Source organism: Muntiacus reevesi, chromosome 4, assembly GCF_963930625.1.
Source record: "Muntiacus reevesi chromosome 4, mMunRee1.1, whole genome shotgun sequence".
Classification (NCBI taxonomy): domain Eukaryota; kingdom Metazoa; phylum Chordata; class Mammalia; order Artiodactyla; family Cervidae; genus Muntiacus; species Muntiacus reevesi.
In genome coordinates, this window is record NC_089252.1 from 35,562,927 (window position 1) to 35,587,679 (window position 24,753).

The 24,753-nt window shown below is 40.4% G+C and overlaps 1 protein-coding gene and 1 non-coding gene across 2 annotated transcripts in view; both read right to left on the reverse strand.

Moving 5' to 3' along the window:
• The window catches only part of MYOM1 (myomesin 1), a 118,428-nt gene that overhangs the window by 31,757 nt on the left and 61,918 nt on the right, over window positions 1-24,753 (reverse strand). Inside the window, exons 17-21 of the mRNA XM_065932522.1 lie at window positions 21,411-21,532; window positions 17,325-17,521; window positions 16,493-16,619; window positions 12,443-12,627; window positions 8,542-8,656 (exon numbers count right to left, since the gene is read on the reverse strand). Coding sequence (XP_065788594.1) covers window positions 8,542-8,656; window positions 12,443-12,627; window positions 16,493-16,619; window positions 17,325-17,521; window positions 21,411-21,532 — 746 coding nt within the window. The remainder of the gene's footprint in view (window positions 1-8,541; window positions 8,657-12,442; window positions 12,628-16,492; window positions 16,620-17,324; window positions 17,522-21,410; window positions 21,533-24,753) is intronic.
• On the reverse strand, window positions 9,616-9,722 carry LOC136167984 (U6 spliceosomal RNA). Its single transcript, XR_010663153.1, has one exon. It is a non-coding gene; the product is annotated as a U6 spliceosomal RNA (small nuclear RNA).

Here is a 24,753-nt window from a genome sequence, read left to right on the forward strand (position 1 = left end):
GAACTAAGATCCTTAGGTGCAGGGCAACTAAGTCTGCATACTGCAACTACTGAATCTGAGCACCACAACTAGAGGATCTGCACCACAGCAAAGATCTCCTGAGCCACAGCTAAGACTCGACATGGCCAAAAACATCAGGACATGGCAGACAGTATCTGTAGGGGGTAAAAGAGAGGCATGAACATTTTCTCACTTTATGTTCACGTAACTGCGGCTATAATGGGTGCCATTGGTTGATTTATTAAAATAAAGGGGAAAATAATAAATAAAAATCTCTTCCATACTTCTATTTTAAAAATCAAACGCTCATTAAGATGAGTGTTTGGTTAATTTTCACCTTTCAAAAAGTTGAGCAGGGTTAAATGCTACAAGGGCAGGGGTTTTGTCTTCCATATTTCCTGTACATCTTTACATGTGCCAGGGGCTGGACTCTTAAGGGATTTAAAAGAGAAATGTCAGTTTAGAATTGCAGTGTTTATTTTATTGGAACTAGTCTTAGTAAAGCTTAAGCATAACACCAATATTTGATAAACAGACAAGGCGAAATAAAAACACCAACAAAGAAAATATTCTAGTCACAGTGGTTTTCTTACTTATGCTTAGAATTCAAAGCTTGATCTCTTCCCTGACAAACAATGATGCTCTCAACTGGCTGAAAGTATTGTTCTGAATGTGATCATCATCTCAAACTTTTGAAAAGTCAGATTAACTGAAAATAATTCAAGTACTAGTTTTCTAGGCATACTTCTTTGCCCCACAACAGTTCTCAATAGAAAATGTTTAACTGAAATAACTTACAAAGAAAGAACACAGTTTCAATAGTATCCCTGTGTAAATATAAAACAACTGTATCTTAAAAGGATTAAAGCAACAAATTATAGTTCTTTCCCTATTTGTCACATGAATTACAATGCTAATGCTCTAATACTCTTTCAATATAGCTTTTCAAATTCAAAGGCTTCTTTTACTGTTCAGCCTTAATTAATTTGTTAACATAGTTCTTTGAATAAAAGTGTTTTTAAATACTAGCTTAGATGGCTGATTCATGTCAATGTATGACAAAAACCACTACAATATTGTAAAGTAATTAGCCTCCAACTAATAAAAATAAATGGAAAAAAAAAAAGAAAAACTAACTTAGTAGACCAAGTGTTTTACAATAATACCTATAATGGAAAATGAAAGTGAAGCTGGCATTTGGGAAAAAAGTGGCCTCTTCCTACATTCTGGGTTTAAAAAAAAAGAGAAAAATAAAAGGATTTTAGAAAAGAAAGAAATTACTTGTGACAACAAAGAATAAAGGTGAAGAGTTTAAAACAAAAAGACATCCCTTGGAAAATTTAAAAGAAGACAAAACAAAAATGAGCTCAGAGTTTCTTGTATCTGAACAGGCATGACATATCAGACTGTAGATTTTCTTTGTGTGGTAAAGAAACTAATCTGGAAAGACCATTTTTTCCAACACATTAAAATCTTTGAGGAATTAACAGTGAAAGTGAAGTGACTCAGTCATGTCCAACTCTTTGCGACCCCATGGACTGTAGCCTACCAGGCTCTGCCGTCCATGGGATTTTCCAGGCAAGAGTACTGGAGTGGTTTGCCATTGCCTTATTCAGGGGATCTTCCCAACCCAGGGGTCAAACCCAGTTATCCCAAATTAACAGTGGCTTTCTTTAAATGAAGGGATCCTGGATACATCCTGGACAAAAAATTCTAATGAGATTTTACAAAAGATACATGATATTGAAATGGATGATTCTTTCTACAAATACTCTAGGAAAACCAAAAGCAGTGTAATGACAGTGTTTCTGAGAGGCCCGGGCTGGTCCACAACTATACCTAAGGAGCTGAACCTGGCTTAGTGTCAGAATGAAGGAGATTCAGGTACAACATCCTCAAATTTTCTTTTTCGAATGTCCCACGGCCTGAGTTTTTGCAAGCCCTGAGCTGCTGTCAATCCATGGTTGAACTCATACATGACTAAAGGGCCATATTCACTAAAGTTGACTAAAACATGATCAAAATGGTCCTGATATTTAACGGGCAGGCAGCAAGTTAGATGTTCTGCTGTCAAAGTAAAGGGATTTCTATGGGTATCCTCATCTGAATGAAAGGCCATCTCACTTGCCCAGAGAGCTGAGCCGGAAAAGTGGACCAGAATTTGCCAGGACTTAGATTTTTCTCAAAAACAACCTTCAAATCTACTAAAGAACATGAAGAATTCAGTTAAGACCAGAGAAGATTTGGCTTTAGAAAATGAAAGAGACGATTCTGGTCTGAAAAGGATTTAAGAACAGTTGTCTCTAGTCAGCTGCCCCAACCCTAAACACATTCTTAACATGGACACAAGGGGATACTGGATTGCATGGGATGGCATTTTATTTTTTGGCTGCACCTTGCAATATGCAGAACTTCCCTGATCAGGGATCAAACTCTAGCTCCATGCAGTAGAAGTGCAGAGCCTTAACCACAGGACCAGAGAAGTCACTGGAGTGGCATTTTAATGGTCGCTCCAGGCTTGCCATTTCCCCCAGAAAGTGAACAGATTAAGGGCGGTCCAGGGCTAAAGTGAACTTTTTGGAAATGAACTCTGTCCCACTTTTCTCTCCTCTCCAAATAGTAAAAAAAAAAAAAAAAAAAAAAAAAAAAGATAAAATTTAAAAGTGGGAATTCATCTTCCCGAACATTTCATAATCTGATATGAGAATTTTCTCATGTAATTTAGTCTTTTACATCTGCATTATGGGTCACTTTTATAAGCTTTTATTCTTTGTCCTTCTCCCTTGGTATGCATGAGTGTGTGTGTGTGTGTGTGCCTGTGTGTGTGCATGGGTGGTGTTTAAAAAACTGGAGAGTGGGACAGAACGGAAGCGTTTAAAGTGAACAAACTCAATCAGCTACATGTATTAATAATACTGAGCTCTCCTATGTGAAAGGCAGGACCGCTCGCTGATCCACCACCTTAGTGCCACATCAGAGCCTCCACTGAGCCTCTCCTAGCTCACTCTTCATAACTGGACATTCATTATGAGAAACTAGGGTTAGGTTTACAAGCTGTGGCTACAAAACAGAGTCACGCTCATTTGCCAAAGCATGGTAGCCATCCATTATTTTTTTCATCTATATGCCAATTACTAGGCTCTCGACATACACAGAGAAAACACAGTTCCTATTTTGAAAGAGCCCACAGCCTAATGCTTATAAGTCTATTTAACTTATATGCAGAGTACATCATGAGAAACGCTGGGCTGGATGAAGCACAAGTTGGAATCAAGATTGCTGGGAGAAATATCAATCACCTCAGATACACAGATGACACCACCCTTATGGCAGAAAGCAAAGAAGAACTAAAGAGCCTCTTGATGAAAGTGAAATAGGAGAGGGAAAAAGTTGGCTTAAAACTCAATATTCAAAAAATGAAGATCATGGCATCCAGTCCCATCACTTCATGGCAAATAGATGGGGAAATAATAGAAACAATGACAGACTTTATTTTGGGGGGCTCCAAAATCACTGCAGATGGGGACTGCAGCCATGAAATTAAAAGACACTTGCTCCTTGGAAGAAAGGCTATGACCAACCTAGACAGCATTTTAAAAACCAGGGATATTACTCTGCCAACAAAGGTCTATCCAGTCAAAGCTTCGGTTTTTCGAATAGTCATGTATGGATATGAGGGTTGGACTATAAAGAAAGCTGAGTGCTGAAGAATTGATGCTTTTGAACTGTGGTGTTGGAGAAGACTCTTGAGAGTTCCTTGGACGGCAAGGAGATTCAACCAGTCCATCTTAAAGTAAATTAGTCCTGAATGTTCTTTGGAAGGACTGATGCTGATGCTCCAATACTTTGGCCACCTGATGCGAAGAACTGACTCATTGGAAAAGACCCTAATGTTGGGAAAGACTGAGGAAGCAGGAGGAGAAGGGGATGACAAAGAAAGAGATGGTAGGATGGCATCACTGACTCCATGGACATGAATTTGAGCAAGCTCCGGGAGTTGGTGACGGACAGGGAAGCCTGGCGTGCTGCAGTCCATGGGTTCGCAAAGAGCTGGACATGACTGAGTGACTGAACTGAACTGAACAGTCTAATGCACAATTCACAAGCCTGGTTTCATACCTGAATTACCCAAGGAGCTAAACAAACAAACAAAAACAAACCTATGCCCAGGCTCAGTCCTGCAGACTCTGATTTAACTGGTCTGGACAATAGTCTAAAATAGAGTCAGTATTTTCAAAAAGTTCCTGGCCTGATTCTAATGAAATGTACTGTCAAGTTTGAAAATTATCTTCCTAATGGATGAAAGAGGACGGTGAGCAAATATAAGTGAAGTTCTCTAAATTAGCCAGTTGAGTTAATCTTGAATAGTCAGCCTGACTTCCTGCTTTAGAATCTTCAAAACTCCACCTCAAGACCACTGAGAATCCTCAGCCCTACCAGGTTCCATAAGCAGTCAATTTTCAGAAACTGAGATTGGTCAGTAGGTTGTCAACCCAAACCTTGCTCATTATTCTTTCTGGAGCTCCAGTCTTCTAGCCTGCCTTGCTCCTGGTGAGAAGTTCTGACTTCCAGTAACTCAGATCCTGCTGGGGACTCTGCCTGTCTCTGGGTTCTCCTGCCTCTCACCTCAGTTCCCCTGCCTGCTGCAAGATTTCTGATAAGAACACAGGCAGCCAGTTCCACCCTTCTGATCACCTGCCACACCTTGGCAGGTCTCTTTCTTGTCTTCCTTCTGATCTAGCTCATCTTGCCTCCACCTGCAGCCCAGACCTGACACAATCCACACAGATACTGTTTGAAAAAAGATCAAATATCAAGACTAGAAGTGTGTCGTATGTACCAACAAATCTACTCTAAATATTTTCCAGCTCATTCTTCATACAGGCTCGTTCAGCTACCAGATTTCTTGGGGAAGCACAGCACATTTTTGATCCTTGTTACCAGCATGACCAGACTGTGTGGCGGTGGCTGAGTTACATCTGCTGGTACTTTCGTCAACTTCAAAAGGAGACCAGTGACCCTACCAACCCCAGTGGATTAGGTTAACTTTTACCTGGAATTCAAATTACACTCGAGGTATCTTGTGAGATGCATTTGAGGTTTGCTGTTACATGATAAGCTTTATTTTCTGTCTGAAATATTAATAACGTGTTCCAAAAAGAGTTGTTTTTCTGAAATAGCAATCCAAGTCTCACATTCCAAACCCTGAAACTGATAACCGATCCTCATCTCCCATCCCGGGCCCCAAATATTTTAGCATCAAACAAATACCTGGTTAAAAGTAAAATCTGGCATTTAATAAAGTTAGTAAATGTAGACAACCATAGGCTACATAATAGTTTTTTTTTTTTTTTGGTCAATCTTGTGTGTTTCTATTTATTTGGGGTTTTGTTGGAGTATAATTGTTTTACAATGTTATGTTAGTGGGAAGCTACTATATAGGAGAGGGAGCTCTCGGTGCTCTGTGATAACCTAAATGGGTGGGATGGGGTGGGATGGGAGGCAGTCCAAGATCGAGGGGGGATATATATATACCTGTAGCTGATTTACTTCTTTGTATAGCAGAAACTAACACATCACTGTAAAGAAATTACACTCTAATAAAAAATGCATTTAAGTTTTTATGGGGATTTATGAAACCTAAGGATCTTGTCTGTAGCCTGTTTAACTATAGGCAATATTTTGCGACCCTCTGTCCAGGCTTCCATCATGCTGTGCTATACACTGTTTTTCCCTAGATTGCAAGCTCGGTAGGCAGTGACAATGTCATTTTATTCTATTCACGTGGTGCCCACACAGCACCTGGCATGAAGCAGGTGTGCAAAAGGCACATGAATGTGCCTGTGAACATTCATGCAGGAATGAATGCTCCTGCTGCCTGTGGAACAAGGACCAGTGTCTCCTGGGTTTTGGGCTCCTTCATGGTGATGCTTCAGGCTCCCCTGGTGGCTCAGTTGCTAAAGAACCTACCTACAATGCAGGAGACCCAGGTTCGATCCCTGGGTTGGGAAGATCCCCTGGAGAAGGAAATGGCAATCCACTCCAGTATTCTTGCTTGGGAAATCCCATGGACAGAGCAGCCTGGTAGGCTACGGACCATGGGGTTGCAAGAGTCGGACATGACTTAGCAACTAAACCACCACTGTGGCGGTGTTTCAAGTCAGCATCTTGACTTGGTATGTCCCAGGAATCTTTCCTAGGTTGGAGCCAGTGGTTCCTGAGCAGGTTAATCTGATGCTGTTTAGTCTGCAACTGTTGTTTGTAATTATATTCTGGGAATGAAACGGCCACAAATCGACTTTGGGGGCCTTATTCTGCACCAGTGAAACAACACTCCCCCCTAGGACCCCACCAGCAGACCCCTTTTTGAAGGTAAACTTTCCATCTTGGTGGCTTTGCTAATGTCCTGCCTGGCCATCTGCCATCCCAAGGGTTATTGATGAGAAAACAAGAAATCAATTTAAGCTTTCTTCAGTCAATTCACTGCTTAACAGGTGCTTTTAACTCATCAATGACTAGATTAAGAGTTTATTTGTACAGTAATCTAAATGTTCTTACACGAGTAGCCTCGCAGTTAGGCCCTTCGACACATCCACTCAGCACCTTATATTTCTACACAGCTGGTACCTGCAGGGTGTGATTTCTATAGAGATCTGTGTCCTCATGTCTTTGCGTGTTACCTTTTGTCTGGCACATGCATTCCCAGCATTTTTCTGCTTTCTCATGACATTTTGCAAAGAGTACTTATATGAAGTATGGCACTCTCTCCCGACACACCTACTATACTTTGGTACAAGAAGGTCACTTCTGTTGCACCCAGCTCTAGAGGGTAGTTACAAGAGTAGCTGAAAGTAGTTTATGAAGTAATAGGTTGAAAGGGGCAGGTACTTTCTCAAAGGGTGCATTTGATATTCTCTTTAAGCATCATGAAGTGAGAGCTGGATCTTCTATATTTACATTCTTTTCTTATCATAAAAACAAATATCACATTATATATCTGCTCTTTATTTCAATCTAGAAATAGGGAAGAGTTGAAGTGAGGGTGCTTGACTAGAATGAATATAAACTTAAAATAGATGGTTAATACTTTTTTAATCCTCTCTCATTTGCACTGCTTTCTTTCATGCAACTTTAATGAACTGACATATATAACTTTGAAAAGTGATAGAGACTAAAAGACAAAATAAGTATTATATAATGATCTGGAGCTATTTGCCCAGTGAACACTGTAAACTTTGTTCTCGTAACAAAGGGAAAGACTGTCTTTCCTAGTCCAGTCATGGCTTCTGGGAACTGGGCCGTGAGGGCTGCCTCAGCTCTATAGATCATTCAGTCAGGACTGCTGTTAGCTTAACCCAGGGGTCAGCAAACTATGACTCGTGGGCTATATCTGGACCATTGCCTCTTTCTGTATGGCCTGAAAGCTAAGAATGGTTTTTACATTTTTAAATCGCTTTTAAAAATCCAAAGAAAATTAATAGTTCAAGATGTGAAAATTAGTTACAATTCAAATTTCATAATGCATATAATTTATCATATTATATAATGCATCTATCATGCACAATAAAGCTTTACTGATACACAGCCATACTCACTCATTTATGTATTGTGTACGGCTACTTTTGTGCCACAGCAGAGTTAAGGATAATGACAGGCACCATATATCCATAGCGTTGAAAATATTTACTATCTGGCCCTTCGCAGAGAAAATCTGCTGATTCCTAGTTTAACTTAGTAGCTACAATGATATAAACCCTACTTTTGTTTAAGGATCATGTTTGCTCTCTGAGCTGTTCCAGCTTCTAATGTGGTAGAAAAATATTCTTGTGGGAGTTAATGGCCACTGTATAACAGAAATAATGTCCCAGGAATGTATACTTTAAACAGTTGGTCCAGGAAGCATAATTTGACAAGAATGTCCATGTTTTTAAGTACGGACCAAAGTAGCCCTAAAAGTGAAGTGGAAGTGTTAGTCGCTCCGTCGTGTCCAACTCTTTGCGACCCCATGAACTGTAGCTCGCCAGGGTTCTCTGCCCATGGAATTCTCCAGGCAAGAATACCGGAGCGGGTAAGCCATTCCCTTCTCCAGGGAATCTTCCAGACCCAGGGGTCAAACCCGAGTCTCCCACATCACAACCATTTCAAACCTGGCTCACGCCTGCCCTGAGGTCCTGTGATGGGGTAAACGACTGTCACATCTGACAGTCACACTTAGGCTTCCCTTGTGGCTCAGCTGGTAAAGAATCCACTGCAATGTGGGAGACCTGGGTTCGATCCCTGGGTTGGGAATATCCCCTGAAGAAGGAAAAGGCTACCTACTCCAGTATTCTGGCATAGAGAATTCCATGAACTGTATAGTCCATGAGGTCGCAGAGTCGGACACGACTGAGTGACTTTCACTTTTCACTGTCATACTTATCAGTCATTTGGATAGTGTACAGTGATGATTTTGAAAATGAGGAAAGACACAGAAGTAAGATTGAATGTTACTTTGGTATCTTACACAGACGAGTAAACTTTAACAAAAAAGTAAAAGCCCACCTGGGCGAGTTTCGGCCACAACAGGCCCAGCAAGGTCAGACGGCTTCCCGACACCCGCCTGGTTTATGGCTCGAACTCGGAACACGTAGCTCTCACCCTCTTTGAGGCCTTGCACCTGGAAGAAGCAGGTATAGAGGTGACGGTCACTCTGTGTCATTTGAACAGAAGTGCTCTTCCCCTGTGGAGGTAATTCAATTATACAGCACAAGATTTGGGATCTAAACGTCATCCTGTCAGAGACTGTGTGTCTTCAGCTAAGACTTTCTTCTCTCCCGACTATGTGTAAGTAGACATTTCCAAGATCCTTTGAAACTCAGATGTTCTTTCTTTTTTAGATAATTTAACAGCCACGAGCATCAGAAATAGGAGATTGATACCCGTATGTTTTATAGGCGTTAACCACCTTATTCTTTGGTCAAATGACAAAGTGCTCACAAGAGCATATGGGCTGTCCTCTTTTCCTGGTCCTTTTGGAATATTCCAGAGTAATTTCAGATAGAAGTTCTGGCAGGAGAGGGGAATTACAAGCATGGATCTTAGATCATGCATCACTTTCCATTTGTTTAAAAGCATGTTAAAGCATTAGAACAAAAACAAATAGAAACTGTCCTTGTAAATTTAATATAGCTATTTCTCACTAAATAGACAAGCAACTAACATGGCTGCAAATTTCGGTAATCTGTGAATAGTCAAATGTATTCAAATTTCAGGTCCTCACATTGTCATGCATCAAGAAGATGTTTGCTGAGGACCTATATTATAAGTGTACCACTGAGCTAGAGTTACAAGAGCGTGAGGAAAGTAAAAAAGAATATTTATAATATGCCTTTATATGACAGTCCCACTTCATAATTTTTTGTGACTTTCTTTGAGTTCAGCATAGTCTCATAAAGAAACAGTACATATATTATCCATATTCTACAATAATTATCTTTTTTAAAACATTTGACTTTTAAAACCTATATTGTACTTTAAGAAGGAATTTATTATACATAGAGGACACAGTTTTTCCCATAGTGTTGTGATGGAGATTAACATCCAAAATGGAATTTATTTATTTATTTATTTATTTTTTAATATATGGAACGCTTCACGAATTTGCGTGTCATCCTTGCGCAGGGGCCATGCTAATCTTCTCTGTATCGTTCCAATTTTAGTATATGTGCTGCCGAAGCGAGCACCAAAATGGAATTTAAATCACACAAAGCTAGAACATATTTACTCAGCCAAGCAAAGTGTTTGTGACCATGGATTTAGGTGTGCTATGTATTAAATTGTTGGGTTTTTAACCTAATGATTTAATTGTGCTGTGTTTATGATAACATTATGCTACAGTTATGATAACAGAATGTTACTGTCATGATAGCTTTTCTGGAGCTAATGAATTTTTTAAATGATTTTAATCTGTAAATGAACTTGAATTTAGGCACACACTAAATGCAGAGTTTGATGTATTTAAAGTCCATGTTTAGAGATAATGCCAGGCAACTGTGGATCTACAAAAAGGAACAGAAACACTTCCTTGTTGTGATAAAAATAGACCAGTTGCCAGGTGCCTGCCACATCTGCACCTGCCGCTCAGGTAATCTGTGACCATGAGTTAGATTTCTGCAACACGGCACAGGAAGGAGATCCACACATCCCGTGTCCAGTTGCTGGGGTGGCAGGCACACCCCTGCACCCTTCCATGACTGCAGGGCAATGACCACTGGGCTTAAAGCACCGGAGATGTGCCACATGTGCACACGTCACATCTATTTTCCCTTTCTTGGGTTTGTTTTCCTCCTTAAAATTTCTGGAAGAACTGCATTTCCTTGCATTCTTCATCCTTGTCCCCTACCCCTTCCAACTATTCACTCCCTTCTCACCACACTGTCTCAGCAGATTGTAATTACCTATAAAAAAGGAAGTGTGAGCTCAGCAGGTTAATTTTTTGATGTAAAGCAATGCACCTTTAATTCCATCTAGGAACCCCCAGACACTCCATGCTCACACGAACAGGGGTGCTTCTGGCAGAAAACAGCTAGCCCACTAGGTTCTGTGCAATGGTGCTAAAATCTCCTGTTCCTGGAGTTATTAACATATCTCCTTTCTTCACCTAAACTTGATAAAGTTTTTTAACATGTACATTTTTTTCTCCATTTCAGGCTTGAAACTTCTCTGAATATGAGCCATGTGAAAGAGTGACTCCACATCACCACAGGTAGGGAGATTATGGGAACCTCAACTTTTTTTCCTTGTGTCTTTACCATTTGAATTTATCATCTAACATCCATCCATTCTATAACCAGAAAAGTCAATATTCTTTTTTCACTTTAAAAATTGTGGCCAAATTCTAGGGTCATTTCCTTACAGAGTTCATCTTCTGCTTTGTGCGGGGCACTCAACCTCAGTCTCTTTCTTCCCCCTAAATTTGCCTTTCTTCTGTTTCTTGTCTTTTTTTTTTTTTTAATGAGTGACATTAACCATTTTTTGATCTGCTTAAACTCTCTTATTTCTTCTTCCTGTCCATTTTTTTCTAGGCTCCTGGCCCCCTTTGCTTGACTTCTCACCCTTATTTGGCTCCTGTATGTGGGACTGTTGGGACCCCTGTGCTATGACTGATGGAGGATCTGGAGGTCACGCGAGCTGTAAGCACACACCACCACCATCTAGGATGTGTCCAACCTCTGTTTTACACTGACTTTGGGGTTTGTTTGCATCCAGAGGCTTCCAGGTTCTCTGGACAGACAAACCGCATCCTAGCTCCAGAACTTCCTTGACCTTTTCTCCGCCCCAGGAAATGTGACCTTCCTTATCTCCTCACGGTTTTGTTAGGGGCTGTTTACTGCATGTGCTAAACTGAGTTAATGGCATGTTGGGTGTAACAGTTTAAGAGTCACGTCTCCTGGAGAATATATCTATGTTTTTATGGGGACTAAAAATGTCTTAACCCCAGGGCACTCTCTGACAGATGGTGTTGACTCTAGCGGCAGGTTGACAAGAGAAGTCTTAAAGTAGGTATACTCTGAGAATCCCCCAAGGCCTACCCTCTGGGCAGGGGCCTGTTCTGCCAACAGATAAGGCTGCATACTGAATGCCCGGGCAGGGTTCTGTCTGACTGTGATCGAACAGTCACACTCCATTCTGAGTGATGGGAATCGGAGTCACATTCCCTACAGTTTCCGAGGCTCTGCTCTGGACTTGGGATGTCCATATGCCATGACTGACAATAGGGGAAAACATGCTTTTGAGGTTTCCATTTAGTACCTGTGAGAGGGTCAGTGGCTATAGCAGAACCATCTCTGGTAGATGGGAGTTAGAAACTGGTTTGGTTAAAACACCCTAGAGAAAACTGGAAGGCAGTGAGGTCAAGGTCAAGAGTTGAGTCATTCTTCTGGTCCCTAAGAGCTCACGTGAGCACAGGTGAGAGAGGGCAGGTGAGGTGAGGCCACGCATGACTCAAGGGATCGGAGTTTAAGGCTCACAGGTGTGAACTCTATGCAAATAACACCCTCAAATCAAAAACACCCTCAAAAATATGTCAGGTAGGAATGAGAATGTCACCTTTGGGGGATGGTAAGTAATAACATCTTAAGACTGGAAGTAGTGAAGATATGAGGTGGGTAAGTGGAGGTGAAGAGGAAAACAAGAGAGAGGAGAAGTAATTTCTAAAGCCAGGCAAAGAGATTTGGGTCAAATTAAAGCCAAATTGTTTTAAGCATCAGAAACTTCCCCAAACCCCATCCACTGCCAAATGGAAGCCTACCAGGAGCCCAACACATGACACCAACCAACACTGAGATGCTCTGTTTTATTTCATTGATTTTTAAATTACCCTGTTAGAAGAACCCTTTTTCTTTAAAAAAAAAGAAAAGAAAAAGGGGGGGGGGGCTTTCTCAAAGTGTGAACATCCCCTGACCTTCAGGTATGTGTGTTTCAGAGCCGCCTCATGGAGTCCTCGCCACCGGTCCTCTCTGGCACTGGCCTCCTTTATGTCCACAAAGTAGCCAGTGACTGGAGTCCGTCCTGAGTGGATGGGAGGCTTCCACTGCAGAACCAGGGAGGTTTTCCTGACTTCACTGTACTTGAGACTGTGCGGTGGTCCTGAAGAGCGAAAGACAGAGAGACCCATGTGTAAAAATCATAATGGAGATAAGAAAACTCCATTGTGTATAACCCTACAGTCATATTCACAGTCTTAAACTGAAACTTATACTGGTCTTCTTCTCTTGTAAAATCTACTATTCCCATAGAAACAGGTATTTTGTAGTCATTTCATTCCAAGTTTTCTTAGTGGCTCTACATCAGCCTATTAGGACCCTTTATGGGCAGCAAGTGGTTAAGGCCAGTTCGAGATGCCCTCCAGCGGCCGGATGAAGCGTTGCCCTCAGGCTGTCCTCAGGCCTCTGTTCCTCACCTTTTACCAGGACAGTTTAATTTGGTTGCAGATTCAGTTTCTGATTATTTTTGGCTGACAATCTGAAAATGTCCCCCAATCTCACTTATGATGAAGCAAGCAACTCTATTTGATGGCTTGTGAATATAGAAAAAGAAGTACATGGGACATCCCTTGTGGTCCAGTGGTTAAGAATAAACCTGCTAATGCAGGAGACACAGGTTTGATTTCTGGTCCCAGAAGATCCCACGTGCCTCAGGAGAGCTAAGCCCGTGTACCACAACTACTGAGTCTGTGCTCTAGAGCCTGGGAGCCGCAAGTACTGAAGCCTGCATACCATACAGCCTGTACTCCACAAGACAAGCCACCACAATGAGAAGCCCACACACCACACCTAGAGACAGCCCTTACGCACAGCACCGAAGACCAAAGTGAAAGTGAAGTCGCTCAGTTATGTCCGACTCTTTGCTACCCCATGGACTGTAGCCTACGGGCTCCTTTGTCCATGGGATTTACCAGGCAAGAGTACTGGAGTGGGTTGTCATTTCCTTCTCCAGAAGATCTTCCCTACCCAGGGATTGAACCCGGGTCTCCCGCACTGTAGCCAGATGCTTTACCATCTGAGCCCAACACAGCCAAAAATAATAAATAAATACAGATTTTTCAAAAAGAAAAACAAATTTATTGCAAAATAGCTCCTCACTGGAAGGATACCCATAAAGCATATATTTCATATGGGGTAAAAACAAACTACATTTGTGGTTACAAAGAACTTTCACCAAAACAAATACATTCAATCCCATGGGCCCTGAATCTGTGCTAAACCTTACCAGGCACTTAACACTCTTTTATCTCATCCATTCCTAAGACAACTAACAGAAAGCTCGGGGAAGCCAAGGAACTTGATCAACCTGTTCTGGAAGGAAACCAAACATTCCGTGTGTGTGTTCTTTGCACTCTTGGGAGACTTCTAGCTACTCAGTGATTACCTGCATGACAATCTTTGCATGACTATCAGCTGCTATGCAGGTGATACAGCTATTTGTTTTCCCTTTTTTTTTTTTTTTTTAAATAACAAGTGATTTCTAACCAGCCAATCAAAATCACCTGAACTGACTCGTGGTGGCCTGAGAGCCAACGACAAGTGCGAACTCCATCGTGTTACGCCTTGGGGTTTTGCTATGGATCACTCAATGTTGACTGGGCCCTTGACCTCGGCTTAACAGTCACAATGAGTCATCATCTCTTGATGGTGCCTGGTGTGGAAACAGGTTTAAACAATAGCACTAGTACCGTACCCTGGCATGGCATGTTGTGTTATGCAGATAGCTTCCATGACCGTTGTTCTTTGTCATCCTCAGGAGCCAGGGAGCCATCCTAACAGTAGCCCAAGCCCTGTTTTCCAGGCGAGGATCACTGTGCTGCTGCTTCCTAACCCCCACATCTAAGAATGAGCAGACTAGCTTCCAAACCTAACTGCCACTTAGTGCCTTTGTGACCCCCTGATTATCATTTAACCTGAGTCTGTTTCTTCATCTGTAAAACAAAGGGATGACAAAAACATCCTAAATGCTCTCATCCTAAATACTCTCATCCTAAATCCTGTCATCAGGCTTTCTTGATTCATGATTTGCCCAACACTTCTCAGTAAGTCAAGGGTGGATCTGGGAATAGACAGGTCTTGGGGATGGAGAACTGCCCCATTCATTTCTCCTCTGATTTGGGAGCACTCACCCTGCAACCTCTTTTGCTAACTACATCACTTTCTATCAGATCATTTTCCATAGACTTGCTCAGAATTTGTTGGTCTCTAGTCACTCACATTTTAACTTTATTCAGGAATTGCAAGAATTTAAAAACAGACCCACTTTTGTGTAGGAGGCGGAAAGAACTTAAGAAATAGCACCAGCCTCAAGAAAGTGCTAGGAAAGGCAGTGTGTTTACCCCTTGTATTTACTGAACCTGAGTGAACACTTGAACTTCTGTTGAGTTTCTTTTGTAATCCTTGTACTCACACTTGATAGAGATGTGATGCAGATGGATACTGGCTAAGCTAAGGCAAAAATATGGTTCTCCAAGGATGCTAAGGTTTCACCAGAGGAAGAGGGTGGCCCTGGGAGCAGACTGGGTCCATTCAGTGTGCCTAGGGTGGCCCGGGGTTCCAATGTGGTTGATGTTGGTGTCACAGCAGGTATTAAAGAAGCTGAATATCAAACCCAAGTGGGAGAGCTTAGTCATTCTGTGGCACTAAAGTATTCGGGTCTTTGAAGTTAGTGACATTGGAAGCAGAATAAAACCATCCACCAAATACATTAATGTTGCTAGTCTGACGCTAGGCTTCACTGGTGGCTCAGTTGGGTAAAGAATCCGCCTGCAATGTGGGAGATCTGGTTTGGATCCCTGGGCTGGGAAGATCCCCTGGAGGAAGGCATGGTAACCCACTCCAGTATTCTTGCCTGGAGAACCCCCATGGACAGAGGATCCTGATGGGCTGCAGTCCATGGGGTTGCAAAGAGTCAGGCATGACTGAGCGACTAAGCACAGTCTGACTCTTAATGACTTGGCAAATTAGTTAGTATCCAGTCTTAAGGTTTGTTCACTGTTGTAGCTGTGTAAGAGTTAAAGGCATAGGTGAATGTTTCTGGCTTCTCCCTATTTTTTTTCAGCCAACCACCCTCTATGACAATCTCCAAAGTAGAGTATTTCCAGTTTGGTTCCAGGATCTTTGTTGTGATGCAGAGATGGGGAAAAGTTGACATAGAGAGACAGGGCTGGGGAGGTAAGTAAAAGATTTAAGAGGATCAGGGCAGGACTTAAGTCCTAGGTAGGCACAGTGGGTCCTTCATGTGTATAGTGAAGAGCTGGGAGCCAGGGAGGAGGAGACAACAGGAAGAAGGCCATGGAGGCTGGGTCTGGGGAAGGGGATCAGGGGAGAGTGATAAATGAGAGGCTCCAGAGCATTAAGAGAATGTGCGACAACTCAGGAGTGCAGAAAGACACTTTAGAGAAATTTAGCTGGGATGTGTAAATTGAATGTCCTAATGGCTCAGAGGTTAAAGCATCCGCCTGCAATGCGGGAGACCTGGGTTCAATCCCTGGGTGGGGAAGATCCCCTAGAAAAAGAAATGGCAACCCACTCCAGTATTCTTGCCTGGAGAATCCCATGGATGGAGGAGCCTGGTGGGCTACAGTCCACAAGGACAAAGAGTCAGACACGACTGAGTGACTTAACTTTCACCTTCACTTTCAATGGTCTTTAAGAAGCACAAGCAAAGATGGGTATTTCTGTTTAATAATCAAGTAGCATTCAACCCAGGTGCTTCTGTCCATCTTACTCCATACAGAGGCTGAGCTATGGGGACTCTAGGATTTATTTGGAATGTAAGAAATTTATACTCAGTTTTATATTGGTTCCTATTAATAGATTTGTAAAAATACTTTATGTAAACATGAGGGACTGAGAGAATTTGTCTCCCTTAGAAGCTATGTAGCACTTAAATTTAGTTCCAGGTTGTAGGATCCATTGGAAGAAGCTCTGAGCCTCAGTGCAGAGACACAGTCTCCCCGAGTTACCTGGAACAGCAATGGTCCATTCTTCACATTTGAAGCTGGCGCTTATTGCTGAGGGCGCTCCCAACCCCGCAATGTTCATGGCCGCCACTTGGAACTGATACACCATGTTCTCCTTCAGGTTGCTAATCTGCAACATGGACAGCATCACAGAGAGTGAAGGTTTCAAGTTTGTTTCAGCATTGCATTTATTTAGAGTATGTGTTGGACATACTCTAGGATGATCCCCAGTGAGTCACACCCTTCTTGTAATCTCCTCTTGAATGCAGGTGAAACCTGAGACTTGCTTCTGGGCAACAGAACAGGGCAGAGGTATTGGAATATCAGTGCTGTGATTGTGTTGCATCAAATGGCAAAGGAGGAGATACATTTCATATGTAATTAAGATTACTAATCAGTTGGTTTTTGAGTTAATCCAAAGGGAGATAGATTATCCTGACTGTGATACTGCAATTTACAATAAGAAATACATGCTTTGTCTTTTGTCTTCATTCCTGGCACAGCTTTTGGAATTTCCCAAGTGATGAGAGTGACAAACATCTTTTACTGTGTTAATGAGGTGACTTTCAGAAAGCATCTAAAGATGGGGCCTGACTGCCAAGGCAACTAATCATGTGCTTAGAGGGCGGGAACTTTCAGCCTCATCCCAGACCTCTGGACCTCTGGAGAGGGAAGATGGGCTGGAGATTAAGTTCATACACCAGTGGCCAATGATTTAATCAATCAAGTCTATGTAGTGAAGCCTCCATAAAATCTGCGTCTCATACGTATCCTGCACTGTCAGTTCTTTACCACTAGTACCACTTGGGAAGCCCACAGAAAGCCACACACTTACCTTATATGCCTCATCACTGACGGCTTTGATGTTGGCTTCTCTCCATCTTCCTGGCACCCCGTCGATTACTTCACGATAGTTCACATAATAGCCCGTAATTTCAGCCCCTCCAGTCTTATCTGGCTGCTTCCATCCAAGAACCATTGAGTCACGAAAACTTTCGAGACAGGTGATGTCACAGGGTGGAGACGGTGGTGCTGTTGTAACATGAAGAGCTCGTGAGTGGACAGAACTGCTTCTGTGATTCTACGTCCATCAAACTGTTTCACTGATGCCATGCGGGAGGGCACTAGGTCTTGAGTGTAAAACTAAAAGGTAATACCAGTAAGCAACTTGGCGTCCATTTGATGTTCAAGGAAGAAAACTGACACACAGTGAAAACTGCACCACAGTTATTATTCCAAAGATAAAAAGAACCTGTCCCCCTTCATTCCCAAGAAGAAAGAAGCTTTGAAATATTAACAGCAAAATGTTAGTGTTTCTAACAAAATCCTGAAAAAACTAACAATATTCTGAACAATGATTCATTCCCCATATGAAGAAGTATTTCCCCAAAATATATTTTTTTGTTTTTTTTTAACAATACATATTTTTACTGCTTAGTTTTCATCTTGCTTTATGTATCTCAACTCTAAATTTTAGGACGGAGGTACATACTATCTCTTCATTCCTAAAACAATAGCATGAAAATGTAAGATATTTTAGTTTTTTTATGTGGCTTTGTTTTTATTTGCTCCCTGAGAAAAATGGCATACGTATATAAATTTTGCCTTAATTCACTTATTAAGAATTTCCATATATTTCCAAACAGCTAGCATTTCACCACTCAGACACATACACCCATGTGAAACCCTACAACTATATAAGTTCTGTCTATACAAAGGAAAAATCATATTCTGGAGCTCAGCTAAATGCAGCATTAATTTTTTTTCTTAAACCAGGAACATTCTTCCATGTGATTCTTCTCTTAGTATAACACCTTTTACTCCATTATTTTAAACCTGATACTGGATTATTATTCATATGGCATGAAATACTACATAGCTGTCACTATGTTTATTAGCGCTTAGTCAGGAAAATATTTGGATACTACTTTAAAAGTTTCCCTTTATTTATGCGGCTTTGCTGATCAAACTTTCTCTCAACTATTGAAAATATGGTTTTTCTGATTAAAAAAAAAGAGAGGGTGGTTGGTAAAAAGAAATCCACTCGATATGCAGTAACATTAGAAAGAATTTTCTGAATATTTATGTGGGTTACCAGAGATAGGAACCATCTTGTTCTTATTCAAAAAGATTCTCAGAACAATAAAGATTAAAAAAAAAAACACACACACACATTTTTCCTCTCTTCCTCCCATCACCAACCTCCTGCATTCTTTACCTTTAAAAACTCTTTCTCTCTCTCTGTTTCAGAGCAGTGTTGAATATGAATTCTCAAATGAGTTCATCCCATCTCATTTTGAGTTAAAGGGGTAAATAAAGTGTCAAAAAAGCAGAGGCTACAGAAGTTAGAGGTGAGGTAGGTATAGGGGATGGGTGAGAGGCAAGTTACAATTTGTCAGTATATACTTATTAATTATTTTTTATTCAATAAGAGAAACATGATGGTCTCCGGGGGGGGGGGGGTGGGAAGAGAAACAGTGTCTCCTAGAATATATAAACCACAAGCACCAAATATCCTGATAAAAGATTACTTGGGGAGGGAGGTGGGAGGGGGGTTCAGGATGGGGAACACATGTAAATCCATGGCTGATTCATGTCAATGTATGGCAAAAACCACTACAATATTGTAAAGTAATTAGCCTCCAACTAATAAAAATAAATGAAAAAAAATTGATTACTGATAATTAGTCTATTTTAATTCTGGTTAGATAATTAGCCTTACTGATAAATAGTCTTAGTTCTGGGAATGTGAATAATATATAATCGAATATAGCGATATGTGATTATAACATCATGTTAAACTTTTCATGACAACTCAAAGACATATTGTTACTTATGTTTATTTGGATTAAATGTGAAGGTAATTTGAAAACCTAAGGATAAATAATAGAAGTTAATAACTATGACCCTAATAAAATGTCAGTTCTTTGTGAAATATTTTTCCTATCCATTTACCAAAATGATATTTTGAAGGACCTCTTACAGGCTACAATTATCGAATTCTTCCTGCTCTCATCTCTAACTCTCAGCAAAATGAGGCCAAAGGCGTGTCTGTTTGACAAGCTAGAAGGGACTCAATAACCAAATTACTTTAAATATTTCTATTGTCATTAAGCACAATGAATTATGTGTCAAAGCCAAGTTCACAGAAAACTACTTCTATGACTCATTAAACAAAGGTATTACAAATGGGTAACTGAAAACACATAAAATTAAGAATGAACACTGATGAAAGTGAACACAGATGGAAGAAGGTGATATGGACAATGAGCCGTGAGGACACTGATGTGAACAGATGAGACGCTCTTACTGTTTCAGCGCTCACCTAGGTCCTTCTTCTTTCTCAGAGGCTCAGACTTACTTTTCCCCTCAAAGGCTGCTTTCTTTGATGGCAGGGAAAGCGCTTCCTGAGCTGTTTCACTTACTTTACTCACTTCTGTTTGGCCCAGGTTGTGAGCGCTACTGGGTAGTGAAGGTTTGTTAAGTTTGCTACCAAGCAAAGCATCTTTCTTAAAGGTTGGCCGGGAGGTGTCATGCATGCCTCCCCTGGAGTCTGTTAGTCCACCAGGTGTCTCATTCATTTCAGGCCACACAGCTGGAGACACTCCGCCCCCTACAATTGCCAGATAACAACAGAAACACTTTGAGCCAGGATGCAGTACAGATTGCTCTTAGAACAAAAGAGAAAAAGATTAGCACCACACACAGAACAAAAACAATCTTGGTTTAACGGAAATCACCTGAATTTGCAAGAAATATGAAAAGCGTACATTTCACATAACTAACACCAAGGAAACATTTCAACTTCTCCATATTTGGGAAAAAGAAGAAATGAGAACAAAAAACCAGAGACAGAACAAGAACCATTTGGATTTGCAGGACCCAAGTAAATATAAGAACAAGCACTTCTCAGACATTTCTTGAGAAATATAAGTTCCATTATTCAACAGAATGGGGGGTGAGGGGAGTGCACAAGAGACGAACAAAGATCTTGATTATATAACAATTAGAGTTATGTACCTTATTGGTATAGTAATGGTCTGTACCTCCCAATCTCAAAGAAACATGTTCACTATGTCCTTATAATACGAACATATTATAAGGAATGTTAAAAAGTAATACAGGGGAATTCCCTGGAGATCCAATGGTTAAGACTCTGTGCTTCCACTGCAGGGGGCACTGGTTCCAACCCTGGTTGGGGAACTAAGATCCCACATGCCTTGTGACAAAAAAAAAGTAATACAAGATGCTAACTGAAGACAATCGGTATTAAATAATCTTTCTCTTCACATATGTGCTATTATATCACAGATTTCATTTTTATTGTTTGAACTACCTGGGTCCCTTCCCCACCTTAAGATTGGGAGGCACATCATTATACATACATATAATTACTTTATTACTGGTTTTATTCTGTTGGTTACTTTGCCAGCAGAGATGAAACACATTATTAAGCAACCATGCATGTCTTGCACGAATTTTAGCAGAGTTTATAGAAGGCAGGTTAATGTACTGTTACTGAAAACAAGCCAGGCTCTGCTGCAGATGGAATGGTTTTTAAGTATGAGATGATCTGGTTATGGGTGATACACCACCTCATGGGATTGGATGGCCCTCTGTATTCCCAGGATGAGCACCACGTTAAAATGGAGTTTCACACAATGGGAATATCTGAGGAAACTTGGGCTGATGAAGATGGAAAGGCTACAGAAGCACAGAATCTGGATAAATGATGGAGATCTGTAAAAGAACAGCTGTGGAAGGTTAGAGGTCACCTGGAATCAGAGACAATGACCATCTGAGGATGGGATCGTTGAGCCATATTAGAAACTTGACACAGTCTCTGGAGAGGATGGTATCTTTCGTTGTAACTTAGAAAAATTCATTTCCCCCCATGCAAAGCTGTGCACGAAGAACTTACCAATTGCAGCTTTTACTTCGATTGGTTCTGAATCCTGTGAATATTCACTAAGTCCAGCTGCGTTAACTGCTCTGACCCGGAAAATATAACTTTGACCGGTCTTCAATCCGTGACAAGTAAATCTTAAAGGGAAGAAAATTTTTTAAAAGTTTCCCAGGAGGAAAATTAGGGAAGATGATTGTTATCTTAACAGAATGATCTGGCTTTATGAAAACCATTCTTTTGTTAAAAGAAGAAAAGGATGTAGAGAGATCCAGGTAACAAACGTATATTAAACAAAAGGCATCTCAGGCAATTTCCTAAATTCACTCTGTCAAACAATGAGGAGTCCTGGTTTTCCCCTGAATAAACACCCTACTTTTTTTGAACCTGTGTGTACTTATCAGTAAAATGGAAAAATAATGCCTACATAGTAACTCTTGTGTGAAGATTGACCATAAATTATATATAGTACAGGGGGAGGAATAAATTAGGAATTTGGGATTAATAGACACACTACTATATATAAAATAGATCAATATCATGGTCCTACTGAATAGCAAAAATAACTATATTGAATATCTTGTAATAACCTATAACAGAAAAGAATTTGAAAAGAATATCTATATCTATATATAAACTGAATGACTTTGCTATATACCTGAAATATTATAAATCAACTATACTTCAATAAAAAATTAAAAATTAATTTTAAAAAGTATAATAGTACCCATTACAGGCCTTGGATATAAGAGGCACTGACTAAATAATAGGTGGTATTAATAACATTATTAATGATTATTTCAGGGTTATATTTATAGCTCTAAAGCATTGGCTGCCCCTTGTCACAGAGGCCTACTTGCTGCCTCCCTGCATGCCATGAAAGGTAAAATTACTTGAAAAATTACACTAGAATCTGAAAATTAGGTGAAAAATTGACTCCAGAATTGTCATGTACATTTTAAGGACTCAGTAATGAGGTGTGAATCCACGGGCAGTTTCACACATAAAACAACCTCACTTTTCAAATAGTTATCAGGGATGTAACAAAACCTGTTTCATTAATCACAGTAACATTCTAATCCATCCTGAAGGACGGTAAGTAGAGGAAATTATGGCCTGCTGATGACTCTGCCACTATCAGCAAGTTGAAATATTTAATACAGGCAGCCATAGTGTAGGCCAGCTCGGTTCAGTAAACATTTACCAAGCACTTCAGTGTTCCAGACACTGAGCTAGGTTCTGAGGATACAAAGATGGGTAACAAACGGTGTCAGCCCCTGAGCAGCTCCCCTCCATTTGTGGAAAGGCAGTCAATGCCTACTTGCCATGAAAGTTTCTAAATAGTCCCTGGAAAATGCAGGAAACTCAGAGTAAACGTGAAATGCACAAACAGGTTAAATTAATCTCTTGCAAAACATACTGCCTTTTCCCATTAACTGGTTTGTCTTCATTCTCTCATGTTCTGCAAAGGAATGACTCGATCTATGGGGGTTCTTGGAATAGAAGTGGCCACCCCAGAAGCTGCCTAACAGACCTGCTTGACAATGGGGTGGGGGGATTCTCCCCTGAGATTGATCCTAAAGTAAAGGAGACTCGGAATTTGGGTGTAGGCCAGAATTCGTCATCAGTTTACAAAGCTGGTTGGCAAAATATTCAAAAGCAAGAAGAAAAAAAATAAATAACCCTCCTTACATTAGAACTAGATACAAAATCACTAAGTATTCTAAATGTCTTTATTTTGGTCTGTGTATATCTCCTCAGCACTGGATTTACCATACTGATGTTTAAAATTCATACAATACCAACATTTTTTTCTCCTCATTTAAAATGCAGGCATAATTTATGACACTGGACAGCTACATGAACAAAAATCAAACTGGACCATTTTCTCACATCATACACAAAAATAATCTCAAAATGGATTAGACTTAAATGCAAGACCTGAGACCATGAAAGTCCTAGAAGAGAGCATAGGCCATATACCTTTTGACCCTGGTCTTACAAAGTTTTTTTGGATCTGTCTCCTCAGGCAAGGAAAGCAAAAGGAAAAGTAAACAAATGGGACTACAGCAAATGAGAAAGTTTTTGCACAGCAAAGGAAACTATCAACAAAACGAAAAGGTGACTTACTGAATGGAAGGAGATATGAGCAAATGATACATCTGATAAGGGTTTAATATCCAAAATATACAAAGAACTCATAAAACTTAATATCAAACCCTCCCCAAACAACCCAATTTAAAAATGGGCAGAGAATCTGAATAGACATTTTCCCAAAGAAGACATACAGATGGTCAATAGGCACATGAAAAGATGCTCAACATCAGTAACTATAAGGGAAATGCAAATCAAAACCAGAATGAGCTATCACTTCACACCTATCAGGATGAATATTCTCAAAAAGACAAGAAACAAAAAGTCTTGGCAAGGGTGTGGAGGAGAAGGAATGCTCATTGTTGGTGGGATGTAAATTGGTACATGGAAAAGAGTATGGAGGTTCCTCAAAATGTTAAAAACAGAACTATCATACCATCTAGCAGTTCCACTTCTGGGTATTTTTCTGAAGAAAACAGAAACACTAATTTGAAAAGATACATGTGTCCCTATGTTCACTGCAGCATTATTGACAATAGCCAAGATATAAAAGCAACCTAAGTTTCCACTGCTAATGAATAGATAAAGAACATGTGGCATATACATACAATGGAATATTACTCAACCATAAAAAGGAATGGAGGCTTGTCATTTACAACACTGATGAACCTAAAGGGTACTATGCTAAGTGAAATAAGTCAAATAGAGAAAGACAAATACTGCATGACTTCATTTCATTTCTATGTAGAATCTAAAAAACAAAACAAGTAAACAAACAGAACAAAACAGAAACAGAGAACAAACAGGTGGTTGCCAGAGGGGAACAGGGTTGGAGGTTGATGAAATAGGTGAAGAGGGTTAAGAGGTACAAACTTTCAGTTAAAAAATGAGTCATGGTAATGCTATGTATAGCCTGGGGAATACAGTCAATAATACTGTAATAGCTTTGCAATGGTGGCAGTGGGTGCTTAGACTTATTGTGGAGATCATTTGGTAATGTATAGAAATACTGAACCACTATGTTGTGCACGTGGAACTAACATAGTGTTGTAGATTACTTATAATTTAATTTTAAAAAATAATAAAATAAAACAAAATGTCTGGGTAATTTATATTCACTAGAGCCTATTAGATCCTTGGAATCTAGTATCACAGCAGATAATAAAAGTGAACAGAAGGTTTCAAAGGACATACAGTATAAAGTGAAAGAATCAGAAAAGAGCTATGAAATGACCTCTTATCATAACTGCCATTGTGGGTTTCTAAG